Genomic DNA, 13397 nt, shown 5'->3' on the forward strand with positions numbered 1-13397 from the left:
GCGAGTGGCTTCATGGTGCTTTGTTACCGACTGGGCTTAAACTGTGTCAAGGTTCAAGGCTCATTACCAGGAGGAAAAAAAGTCTTACCATGTAGAACAGCTGAAGCCTGTAAGAAGCCCCTTATCCCTCACCTATTAAATTTGTTTAACCTATTCTTCTCTGGCAGCCCTGTTAGCAAGGAAGATGACTGACGTCATTTTGAGGCCACTCAATCATCTTTGAAGGGTCATGGCAATTGGGAGAGTTCCTTGAGACTGGAAGAGAGTAATTGTTCTTCATATCTTCAAGAAAAAGTTCAAGTTCACAGAAAAACCTTTTGAATTCTTCACTAGTGAAAGAAAACACAGAAGTCCTGATTCCATAAAGCAGTCATACGTATGTTTGACTTCATAGTTTCTTGTCCTTTGAGAATGCCTTGCATGTCAAGTTTTTCCATCCAAAGGAAGACTTGTCAGCCTGCCTGACAGAATTGACCTGAGAGAAAAAATAGTTTTCTACAGTGGATAACTCCCTAGCATGTCTGATCAAACTGAGTGCAACTGTGCAGATAGTAAGCCCATAACTTTCTGTTCTACGACCTCACTCTCATCTTTTCTGACATAACTGAAGGGACCTATTTAATTTACAACAGAAATTGTAAATTTCCTCAACACTGTAAGGAGTATTCAGTGAAAAATTTCCCTTCAATAGCATATAAAAAAATTCATTCACTAAATTGTTTTCCATTAAGTTTTCTGGACAATCTTTATTGTATATTTCTTCTACAGATTGGATTCCCGAGGCTCCTTCTTCACAAGGCACTCTGAGTCCTTCAGTATCACTGATGGTGAAACTTCTGTAACTCCTTATGTAGTAAATCTAATTAAAATATTAGCAAAGAATCAAATACTTATTCCATTGACTAAATTCCTGTTATCTTCCTTAGAAACAGTAAAGCAGTGACATTTTCTTGGTATGATTTGTAGACACAAAAGCATGAGATGCAGAATGACTATCTCACCTTGCCCAAACGCAACACAAGTCACAAATGCCTGAGAAGAATCTGGCTGCACAGAAACAACTCATGAGAGAAAGCTACTACAAATAACTCTTTAATTCCGAGTCTATTTCTGTTGTGAACTATTTTTCAAAGTATGAAGGTTTTAAATTGGTTTAATTGACCCTAAAATGAATGACAGCCACTTGAAATAAAGGGATTATTGAAATACATGCTGAGTAGAAATCACTACTGTCCTGGTTTCAGCTGGGATAGAGACAATTTCCTTTCTAGTAGCTGGTATAGTGCTGTGTTTTGGGTTCAGGATGAGAAGAATGTTGATGTTTTCAGTTGTTGCTAAGTAGAGTTTACACTAAGTCAAGGATTTTTCAGCTTCTCATGCCCAGCCAGCAAGAAGGCTGGAAGGGCACAAGAAGTTGGGAGGGGACACAGCCAGGTCAGCTAACCCCAACTGGCCAAAGAAGTATTCCATACCATGGGACGTCATGCCCAGTATATAAACTGTTGCAAAGTAAGGAAGTCAAGTGAAGAAGGCTTTGGTACAAGTGAAAAGTCATTCTTTATTGACAGGGATTTCTCTTTTTACATTTCCAAATTAATTGCAATTTTTAGAAGAACTTTGAAAGGTAGTTTGACTGTATGGGAAACTGAATAGTCAAGAACTTCTGAAGGATCTGCCAGAATTTTCCCATTTCCCTCCTTTCTGGTGTAGTCAGAAGGTATTTGAACTGAGAGAATATTCCTGAGGTCATCTTTCATCTGCATAAACAATGCTTCCGTACAGGAGGGACCTCCTTGTGGTCTCCAACTGAACACACTGGATGCAACAAATCTAAAGTGCAGGTATTTGGTAATATCACAACTAATTTGCTCACTACTTTTTCTGCAAGCTCAGGATGTTTTCCTGTGGAAAAGACAACAACAGGTTTATGGTTGAATTGAATATGGAAGGTGAGGCATTGCACCACGTTCCCTGTCTGAGTGTCAAAGTAATCTACCATCTGAACATATAGGAAGCACCCATTCAGTTGCCTTGTCACAAGATAAACTAACTTGACTTTTTTCCTTTGGTGATCAAGGCAGTAGCATCCATGGGAATGCTTATTTTCCCAGTCAGAGTCCAGTTATCTTCCCTCCCATCACAGTACTTGCAAGTGTTAGAGACATATTTCCTCACATCAGCACAGTCCCCAAGGGTGTACACTACCCCTCCACAGGTCACCATGATGTGGAATACCAAACCTATAGGCAGTACCTCTATGCAGGAATTGTTTTCTACGTCATGTCTCTGAGCTGTATTTGAGGTAGTGATTTGGTCTGTTACTCCTCCAGTGACACTAACTGCTAATGTTGCACTAGGAGCAGCTGCACTACATGGCATCTCTGTCAAGTTCAGCCACATGTAAGCAAAACGTGTAAGCTCAAAAGTATAAGCAAAACCCTCATCATCAAATCTTACATACTCTTTCTGGCCTCCTAAAATCATTAGAGTCAATTAATGGCCCCTTTCTCTGGAAAAGAAAGAAGTCTTCAAGCACGTTCCTGCTTCCTGTCACTCAAAATCATTTCCATCTGAGCGAGAGGACCAGAATGACTGTTGAGCATCAGCATATCATGGCTCGTAGCCACTAGTCTGCTGGCTGAGACCCCAGGTATGTGGATATAGGCAAAAATCTAATTGGAATATGTTTATCTTTCGTCTTTCCTGAATTTCACTTACGAGATCAGGGCCAGAAAAGTCTGGTTCTCATTCTGCACATGGAGGTTGTCCTCCTTGAGGAGCCTACCACATATCTGACAGGGGCTGAGCATGAGTTCTGAAGTACCCACAAGTCCCTGCATAGGCACTGTTCACCACCTCTTTAAGCTCACACATGTAGGCTATGAGCATGTAGATCAGGCAACTTTTCTCCACAAGGGAACTAAGAATAAAAACAGAGCTGTGAGCTTTCATGGAGTCACACTTGAACTACATTACCACTTTCAGCAGTTCCTCCATTTTATTTTGATCTGTTGTTCCTTTTCTGTGAACTGCATCTTCCTACATTTAGTCTTGCAAGTCAAAGGCAGAGATGATAGTATGAGCTTTCAGACACCAGTTGTTATGGTGAGATGAATGGTGTCATAAAATGCAGCTGCTAGAACACAGTACACCATGGTTTACATGTATTGAAGTGTTGAGGGGAAAACTAATAGCTAGGACTATCTGTAAAGTTCTAGCATGACAACACAGAACAGGTCAAATAAGAGGTAGAAGAAAAGTAAAATTAGGCCCTTTTCTCATGAATCTCCTTTCTCAACAGTCTGGAGTAAAACAACTAGAGCTGTATGTAGTGTCAGAGAAAATCAGCACTGCCCACAGTTGGGAGCACAGGTTGAACACTGACAAAAACAGGATATGGCGCAGCGTTGGCAGGGACTGTGCATGCTGGCCTCCCAAGGAAGTAAATTTATTAGGTAATTACTAGCAGGAAATACATCCTTTCTTCTGTTTGCCAAGTTATCTACCCAAGTATGTTACTTTTCCCAGGAAATATTAGGATTTTGAAAGGTCATATAGGACTCAAGATGCAGAACAAGGGCGACATCTGCTAGAATGCTATTTTGTACTGCCTTGCAACACTGACAAGTATCTTTAAGCAGTGGACAGAAATATGGCTAGTTTAAGCTGCTCAGACTATCTCATCTTTACCAGCCATCATATGCATTTCAGCTGGCTCAAGAATGCTGGGTTCTTTTCTGAAGTAGGTGGTATGATCTCAGTCTCTCCCCTCCCTGCTCATTCCATAGAGATATTTAACACCATCTGTCCATAAAGAGCAGGCCAATTGACCTTCACCTCCAAGAGCAACAGTGCACAAGGATTTCTTTCCAAGGTGCTGGAAGCATGAACTGTGTATCAGGACCTGAAGCTGTTGTTCACTGTGCTCTCTGATCTGTTGGAGAAAAGCAACTGGATCCAAATCCAAGATGTGCGTCTCACAATGGAAGTGAATGCAAATTGATGAGGAATTGTGACTGAAGTCTACAAACCAACTGGGAATGGCTTTGGCTATGACCTCAGCCCACAGATTACAGTGATAAGGCAGGTCTGAGGTCAGGCTGTGATGTCAGCCAGGCAGGCCAGGAGGCTGACGTGTAGACTTGTACTCCTACAGCAGCACTGAGGCAGGACTGACAGCCCCCAACTAAGCTGACATGGGACTATTGGGCCCATGGACGCTGACACTAAGTATTAATTGTTTTGTGTGTCAGCCCAGGCTTTCTGCACCACATACTTTTCAACTGCTGCTCTGACAACAGATTTATTAACTTCTGTCCTATGGATCTCCCTTGTGCCTTTTATGAGTGCAGAAGCTTTTTAAAGTAATAATTTACTTTTACACACCTCTCAGCAAGGTGAGAGAGAATTACTGCCCCCCTCCCCGCCCTCAATTTAAAGACTGTACAGTCCTCCCTCCTCTGCCCCTACAGAGTAGAACTGAGGTACAGTAAGATTAGAGTGGACAGTGTCTCTTTACTCCCAGTGCCAATTTAGAGATGCCAAAGACCAGGTGTTTTATATATATCACATTGGTTCAGCACACTTCTACTGATTTGTAGCTGCAAGAATTCAACACTTCTGTAAACTAAATCACAATGCCTTGAATAAGCCAGCCATAAGATAAAGAATACAAATGGACAGTTAGATGTGAAAAGCTTGTTTTAGTGATTTGCTCAGTATTGCCCAGCAGCTTGGCAGCAAATACATGGTGAATCAGAACTTACTCAATTTAGGGACCAGCTTTTCTCTTCCCTAAAGCTTTGATCACTGTCAGACTGCTATCTTCTAAACACAGAATGTACAGACTTTAGGACAGTGACCTCCACCACACTTGGTAGAGCCTGGGGCAAGATTCCTTTTGAAGGAGATATTTTGCTGACTGTTCTGTAAGTATGCTAGAAGAGGCAAAAAAGATGACTGAAAAACAATCTTAAAAGTAGCAGCCCTTACCTTCTGAGGTTTTTATAGCCCTAAATATGTGCTTTGTGTCATAGCCCTAATCATGTGCATTGTCAAATCAAAAAGCAGTGTGTCCCAGTGATAAGCACAGAGTTGGAACATACAGATCTCTGCTCCTTTGGTACAGGAAATAACTGAAGGAGAGGAGACAGTTGTGCTGAAGAAGGGAGAAAATATGCTGATGGTAGGCCTGTGGTTAAATTCAAGAACTTTACCAATTTTGAATGTGTTCTAATGGATCACAGCCCCTCACCTGTGACTTTTTAGGAAAAAGATTTAACACCATCTGTTCTGTACCCTTCAGTGTCTGTCTCCTGTCTTTTTCTCATGCAGACTCCTTATTCCTAGTCCCATTTGTCTCATATTACTCATCACACCAGGAAAAAGCTCTTTGAGTTTCATGGCTCAGTCCCCTCAGCTGCTGTTCCCAGCAGCATTTTTTATGAAACCAGTCTCCTTCAAGTTCCCCTGTCCCACACCTTTCAGGCCAGCTTCTTCAGCTCCTCAGCTCTTGGGCTTCACCCAATTCTCCCCAGTCCATTGACCCAGTATCATCCAGTGCCAATCTTTATTCTCTTTATTCCCTAGTTTCTCCTTATATCTTTTCCCTTCTGAATCCCTTCCCATCTCTCTAACCCTTAGTCACTGTTTGTCAGTCACAGTTGTCTTGCTCACACTGTCCCAGCCACCCCCTCCAAATACTTTATCCAGCTTCAGTCTCCCACTTCTTCCCTGTGGAAAACAGTTATTTAAACTCTACAAGATCTGGTGACAGGATAAGTCCATCCATTATTGCAATTTACTGAACTGCTAGCACATCTAGACTCATTCAAAATACACAGTCTGGCTTTCAAACATGCAAGAGAAAGTTGCACAGAGCAAAAGGGAAACATGCTGGTAATCTTGGCTAGTCAGAACTTGGGTGGAATCTTAAATTCAGATGCTGGGCTGAAATAGAGAAAATCTATGGAAAACAAATTCTTGCTGTCACCACAAGGAGGTATACTGCCTGTGATTGTTGTCTGGGTGGCTCAGTAAAAATGCTAACCGCCATTGCTAGTAAGAAACCTAATGCTAGCCTTGCAAGCCACAGAACTGGTGGCCTGTTAGGCTTGTTACCAGCTTTTGCAAATTTGCAGTGCAAACTGAAGCTTGGTATCTGGTGTCTTTTGTTATGGTGTGGAGTTTAAGTGTGGGATAATACCAGAGACCTTGAAAATATGTGCGTAGGCTGAAAACAGGCCACAAGGCTGTACACATCTCACTGGCAGTCAGCTTCTAGTTATTGAAGAATTATAACCTTAAGAGCTGGGAACACTGCTTTAGATGTAACAAAAAGGACAAAGAAGCAGTCAAACAACAAGATGAGGCAAATGGTGTGGCCAGGGGAAGTTACTGCTCACCAGCATTGCACAGCATATAGTCCAAGGAAAGGAGACCACAGACTTAAAATCCACTGAGAAACTCAAACATTTTATAAATTAACTAGATCTTGATATCTGAAAGGAATTGCTGCTGGCAAATTGTCACCAGCACTGGATCATCATGGAATTCTCTTTCTACAAACTATATAGATGCAAGCATTACCTGCTTCAAGGACCATGACTCTTCAAAGGTCTTTTATCGTGCCAGCCAAGCTCCAGGACTCTATAAAAGTCTGTGTCTGACTGCATAAACTACATGCACTTCTTGTCTCAAGCTCTATAATTGCGGAATAAAATATTACTGCATGTAAATTCAATTTGGCTAGTGTGATAACCATCAGTGTGACAACTATCTCACTCTGATCAGGCCTGAAGTGGTCAGGCACTTGGACTAGAAGATTATTGCAAGTCCCTTCCAACTGGAACTGTTCTGTTCTGTTCTATTCTATTCTATTCAAAGTGTACTTCTCATTATTGTGCACAAATATATCCATAAAATCCTCAGTGTGACATGGCTGTCCCACTGAAATAAAAGACAAAACTCCAACAGAACCAGGGGTTTAGACATCATGCAGAGTTTCACAGAATACAATTTTGGAATTGGTTTGGCCACACCCTCATAAAGAAGTAAGTGGTAGGTAGTATAAAACTGCCTGAGTTGGAATAGTTCTCTCACTGTTCCACAGTTTCTGTACTTTTATTATTTGTTTATTGGTTTCGTGCTTTAGATTAGAATTCTATATGTATAGCTGCATATCCTCTTACCTCTAATTCTACTGCTTTAATACAGGATAAAGAAAAGCACAGGGAGTCACTCTAGACTGTCATAGGCAAAATGGTATTCTGCCATTGTAAAATTGTTCCAGAAGTTAATTATTTATGTTCTGGAGGCATCTTTTTCCTGCTTCTTTACCTGACGGTTGAACAAGGAACTTGCCCCAAGGAAGAAGGGTCTGTATGTTCTGTGGAGCTGGTGGTAAGCATTTTTTGTAGTTAGAACCTAGAGCACATAATGAACTTCTGGGAACAAGTTGAGGCTTTGGGCTGCAAGCTGCATTGTTTAGTTGGAGAAGTCTCATAGGCTAGTATATTAGAGTGTAAACTAAAATTCAGTGAGACATAGCACATTAAAGACTTGCTTCAAATATTATAATTAAGAAATACTTTTTAAATGAACTGCTCTTTCGGGGAAAATGTCATTATAATTATTCTCAGGATTTATTTGCATTCTATATTAAGGTTTCACTCACCAGTTGCTTTGCACAGTCAGTAGTAAGTGTGAGATGTTTCAATAAATGATTAGTTCATTTTTACAGTCTTGAAATTTGAGATTATGGTATGACTTTCAACCCTATATAATTCCTGAAATTATATTATTATGGCCTGTTATGGGGTATATTAATAATACCTGCAACATACTTTTAACTTTTTTTTTTTTCTCTAGAGACTGTTCATAAACATAAAAAGTATGTATTGCCCCTTACACAAAATGTAACCATTTCCATAGGGACTGTATTTTACTCAAATCTCTTTCTGTAACTGTGGTTAACACCCCTAAATAAGCTATACCTCCATTTGTATCCACCTGTGACTGTAGTTAATGTAATTGACCAGTAGAAATGCCTAATACGGCTTGAGTTATCATGAAACTTTCCTGGCTATGAAACAGCCTCCAAATTGACCTGCTTCTAGAGAACTGGTTGGTTTTGTATGGATACACACATTCCTGCTTTTTATATTGTCTGCAGTACTTAAGTAGACAAAGCAAAAAATGGTATTTATACAGTGTCCTCTTCCCACCATCATTTAGAAGTTTCACTGCTTTATATTCATTGCTGAATGCTTTATAAAAGACAGCATTCAATCTGCATGTCACTTCAGCACTGATGTATCATTGTATACTACTCCTCAAGGCCATTTCTGGTTTGAAATTGAGACAATTTCTTAGGCTGTCTCTCACATAGTACTATACAGTTGAGAGTGTGGTGGTTGTGTTCAAGTAGTCACTGTTACTGCAGTCTCAGGGAACAGCCAATACCAGCAAAAGCACTTGCTACACTACTATAACTGCAGTTGTGCAAAGGACAGTATGTGGTGCTAATACTGTGTGTAGATGAGGCCTTAAGAACCAATTGAGCTTCACCCCACAAAAAAGACATGTATCACAAAATCATAATAAATGCAATTACTGATTTTCAGTTCCATTAAAACCTCACAGACAGGTCCAGAATGTCAGAATTGTGCCTGTACGTCTGTCAGAGGATGATTTTGGAGTAAGATACACTCAGAAGTGGCCTTTGTCAGAACACAGAAGTATGTGTAAACTATTTTTAGTTCTCCAGCTCCTCCATATTGTCTAGCTGAGACATGGATTCAGGAGCGCTGAGAAAATGAGCTAAATCCCTGAACATGCTGGTTTTTGAAGAGTACCAAAACACAAGGCTATGACACACATATTCAGGTCCTTGGAGACAGCAAACCTTACCCTGGTTTATTTGACCAGCAGATATAACTCTGCTAAATTAATGTTCCTCTTCTTGCCCATGAAGGTATTTTTAAGAAGGAAATTTTTTTCCTTTTTTCCCACTTCAATAAGTTTTTTAACCGCCTTGATTACCACAGTGCTGGTGGCCCTCTCTTCTCTTGAATCTCTTGTGAGATTTCTGATATATTTTTGCATTTGTGTAGGATGGGTGCAAATAAATGTGTTGTATACTTCTCTGGTCTTACCATGAGAAATCTAGATTTTAAAAACCAAGCTAGTTTTGTGTTACAGTTTAATTTCCTCTGGGATAGTAAGTTTTCTTACAAAATTAATACATTGCCATCACTTGGAATACAAAGAGAAAGCAAGCAAGAGGATCCCGAGTGTAAAAATGCAGAGTATTCTCTGGCAGAAACATTCAGCTTTCCAAAATATGTGCCAAAAAAATGCAAATTTGTCACCTTTCCTGCTTTCTGAGAGTAGGAGTGGGGTGGTTGTTTTTTTCACAATATTGGGACTCGCAGCAGCAGAACCGTTGAGACAGCTGTAGTCCTATGTTTTATGTCACCAGTGGAGACCTTCCTGATATTCTGTCTCATTTCCAAGTTTAACCTTACTCTGATCACTAGAAATCCACTGGCATGGTCTCTCTTTCATTCTAGGAGCCCAGTACTTTCAGTCTTTCTGTGTTCTTTCGTCATATCAGGGATTAATGACTAGGGTGAACAGAAAGGACTGTAAGGACTTGCCTAACTTTCAGTGATTTTGATGGCTTAAAGTGAACTGGCATAACCAGTAATTTGAGCTTCTTATGTCACACAGTCAGCAGCTTCCAGTGGTGATAATTCCCTACCATCTACACATCTCCATCATAGCTGGAACATTAATTCTTAACTTCTGGGTTTTTTTGATCAAGTCTACTTCACTAACACCTAGCTTTGAAGCTCTCCAGCAGCCTGTGTCAGGTAGCCACTACCCACTTTCCCTGTCCTTAATTCACCACCTGGATATTGCCTTTTAGTTATCAAAGAGGGGAATACCTCAACAATCTCAACAAGGACCGTTAATAACCTTCCAAATGTTCACTGTAAGGAATGCTCCATGGTAAATGATTTTATGTAGCTGGTTCCATGAGATATGGCTGCTGTTTGATTAACTCCCATGGGTGCTAGTAATGCTACTCTTAAGTGTTTACAAATTATGTTTGGAGGCCAAGAGATTTTTCCAGTTAATTTTTAATATTTTTTTTTTCCACAGGCCTGTGGCTTTTTTAATCTTTCAAAGTATGGAAGGGATACTGGAGGAAGGACAGGAGGGGGAGTAACTAACCATGTGAATACCTCTGAAAGCAGAGTATTTCTTTGTTCAGAGCTGTTAACTCAATATTTTTCTCCAAAGATATACACTTGTATTAAAGAAAAAAAAAAAGTGGTTAATGTAAGTAAACAAGCAATTCAACATTTTCCAGTCTTATCGCGTTCAGCCAAGAGAAAACTGGAGGAAGGCAGAAATGGGGACAAATTATCACATTTTTTGAGATCACACTGATCTCTGGGTAGTCTCTGTCCACACAGCATAGCTTGGTTTGGTTTAACTCCTGACTGATAACATTATCTTAAAACAGATAGTTCTTGTTTTATTTTTATTGGAGTTAAAATGTAGTTACCCAATGGTTATGGTCAATAAACCACTACATGCAACAAATGCAAACAGACTGCTCATTAAGCTATTCTGTTAGCATAACTGACCTGCAGATCCTACTTTCAATTACACAGAAATTTGCTCCTCAAGCTTAACAACTAAATTTTTATTTCACACCTGCAAATTTTCATTACAATGTTCTTTATCCTTAAAGCTCTGGAAGAAGTTAACCATGATCATGGGCAAAATGTCACAGCTAAGTTAGAGGTAGTTCACGAGGAAAGCAAAGTTTCAGTGGAAAGATTACTTAACATTGTTGTTACAATCTTTTTCTGTTATACAATGGTGTTTAGTTGAAACCACAGCAGTACATACTATTTTGAGTCAATTTCGCTTCAAGGGAAAAGGAATTAAGAATTTTTTACCCCCATACTCCCTTTGATTGTTGTTAGAATTGTATACTTCTGTTTTACACTTTTTAATTATTTTTGTCTTACAAATAGTCTTACTTTGCTTATCTCTATGTTTTAAGCCAAAATCAGAATACAGTCAGCTAGAACATTCTGATCTGTTCAATAATTTCGGTTGAAAATTCTTAATATTTTTGCTGTCTATCTTCTTGAAAATGTGTAAAGCCTTAAAATTTTTTGCTGAACAGAAATACTAGTTTCCACAATGTGCACTTCTGCATAAGGAAAGAAAAAACTAAGCAGGTTAGATGAAGAATCTGTAATTAGTTTGGGGGTAAACACCATTGTAACTGGACTGAAGGAGAGGGGAAGAAATGTACCCCACCCATAGACTGGTTTTCCATGGAGGAAAGGTAAATGGTATAATTATTAATAGTTTCCTACAGATGGCTCCCGCAGTATAAAGGTGGGAACACTGCTTTAGACATAAAGGTGACAATGCTGAGTGCAAATACCGGATTAATCCCACAGCCGATGACTTTATCATACCATAAACCAGTGTTATACAATACATCAAAGCAAAAACCTTAATCCACCTCCCACAGATGATAAGCAGTAGAAGAGGAACTACATACAGCAAGCGAGGTGATACATAACAGAACTTTAGAAACCAGAGCAACAACTCTAAGAACACATAAATCAACATAATGACCAGCGACTATTAGACCAATATAATGAATGTTTATAACAAATTTGTTTTAACAAGCTCTGGTCAGGCTTGTCATTATCTCAACCCTTCGTGCCCCACGTTGGGTGCCAAAAATGGACTGTCGTGGTTTAACCCCAGCCAGCAACTAAGCACCACGCAGCCGCTCACTCACTCCCCCCCATCCAGTGGGATGGGGGAGATAATCGGGAAAAAGAAGTAAAACTCGTGGGTTGAGATAAGAACGGTTTAATAGGACAGAAAAGAAGAAACTAATAATGATAATGATAACACTAATAAAATGACAACAGTAGTAATAAAAGGATTGGAATGTACAAATGATGCGCAGGGCAATTGCTCACCACCCGCCGACGGACACCCAGTTAGTCCCCGAGTGGCAATTCCCTGCCCCCACTTCCCAGTTCCTATACTAGATGGGACATCCCATGGTATGGAATACCCTGTTTGCCAGTTTGGGTCAGGTGCCCTGGCTGTGTCCCCTCCCAACTTCTTGTGCCCCTCCAGCTTTCTTGCTGGCTGGGCATGAGAAGCTGAAAAAGCCTTTACTTTAGTCTAAACGCTACTGAGCAACAACTGAAAACATCAGTGTGTTATCAATATTCTTTGCATACTGAACTCAAAACATAGCACTGTACCAGCTACTAGGAAGACAGTTAACTCTATCCCAGCTGAAACCAGGACAATATATTAAACAGCCTCTGCTAGGGGCAATTCCATCCAAGTATATCCAGCACAGTAACCTATGCAAATCCAGACCATGTTAATATAATCAACATACTTCCCATCAGGAAAATAACCTATTATTTTGGCACGCCATAAACCAAGAAACTCACCTTGTTATATAAAGCATGACGCTGAAAGGGTATTGTCGCGGTATAAGCCCAAATGGCAACAAAACACCATGAAGTCGCTTGCTTCCCTCCCCCCCACCCCCCCGGTGAGATGATGAGGAGAAAATATAAAGAAAAGCTCGTGAGTCGAGACAAGGACAGGGATCATGCACTGATTATGTTCATGGGCAAAAACCAGACTCAACTTGGGGAAAAAACAAAATCCATTTCATTTACTACCAAGCAAATCAAAACAAGGATAATGGGAAGTATACCCAAATGTTAAAACATCTTCCCTCCACCCCTCCCTCCTTCCCAGGCTCAACTCCACTCCTGCTTTTCTCCACCTCCTCCCCTTGCAGCGGTGCAGAGGGACAGGGAATGGGGGTTGGGGTCAGTTCATCACACATTGTCTCTGCTGCTCCTTCCTCCTCAGGGGAAGGACTCCTCACTCTTCCCTTGCTCCCACGGGAGACAGTCCTCCATGAACTTCTCCAACATTGGTGCTTTCCACAGGCTGCAGTTCTTCACAAACTGCTCCAGTGTTCTAGGGTTCTTTCTGTGGGCTGCAGTCCTTCAGGCACAGACTGCTCCAGTGCGGGCTTTCCCATGGAGTCACAGCCATCTTTGGGAGCAGCCACCTGCTCCAGCGTGGGCTCCTCCATGGGCTGCAGGTGGGCATCTGCTCCCCCACTCACCTCCATGGGCTAGGGGGGGACAGCCTGCTGTCTCACCATGGGCTGTAGGGGCATCCCCTCCTTCAGCACACCTCCTCCCTCTCCTTCTTCACTGACCTTGCTGTCTGCAGAGGGGTTTCTCTCACATCCCACTCCCCTCTCTGCTGCAAGTTCCCCCTCTTAAATCTGTTCTCCCAGAGGC

The 13397-nt window shown here is 40.9% G+C and overlaps 1 protein-coding gene across 1 annotated transcript; it reads right to left on the reverse strand.

Annotated features, from left to right (window-relative positions):
- Window positions 1-1753: 1753 nt before the first annotated feature.
- CCIN (calicin) lies at window positions 1754-2952 on the reverse strand. The gene is given in 4 exon segments (XM_075020828.1): window positions 1754-2047; window positions 2050-2492; window positions 2495-2829; window positions 2831-2952. Coding segments are annotated over 4 exon segments (1194 nt in total).
- Window positions 2953-13397: the final 10445 nt, after the last annotated feature.

Source organism: Buteo buteo, chromosome Z (assembly GCF_964188355.1).
Source record: "Buteo buteo chromosome Z, bButBut1.hap1.1, whole genome shotgun sequence".
In the NCBI taxonomy this organism is placed as follows: domain Eukaryota; kingdom Metazoa; phylum Chordata; class Aves; order Accipitriformes; family Accipitridae; genus Buteo; species Buteo buteo.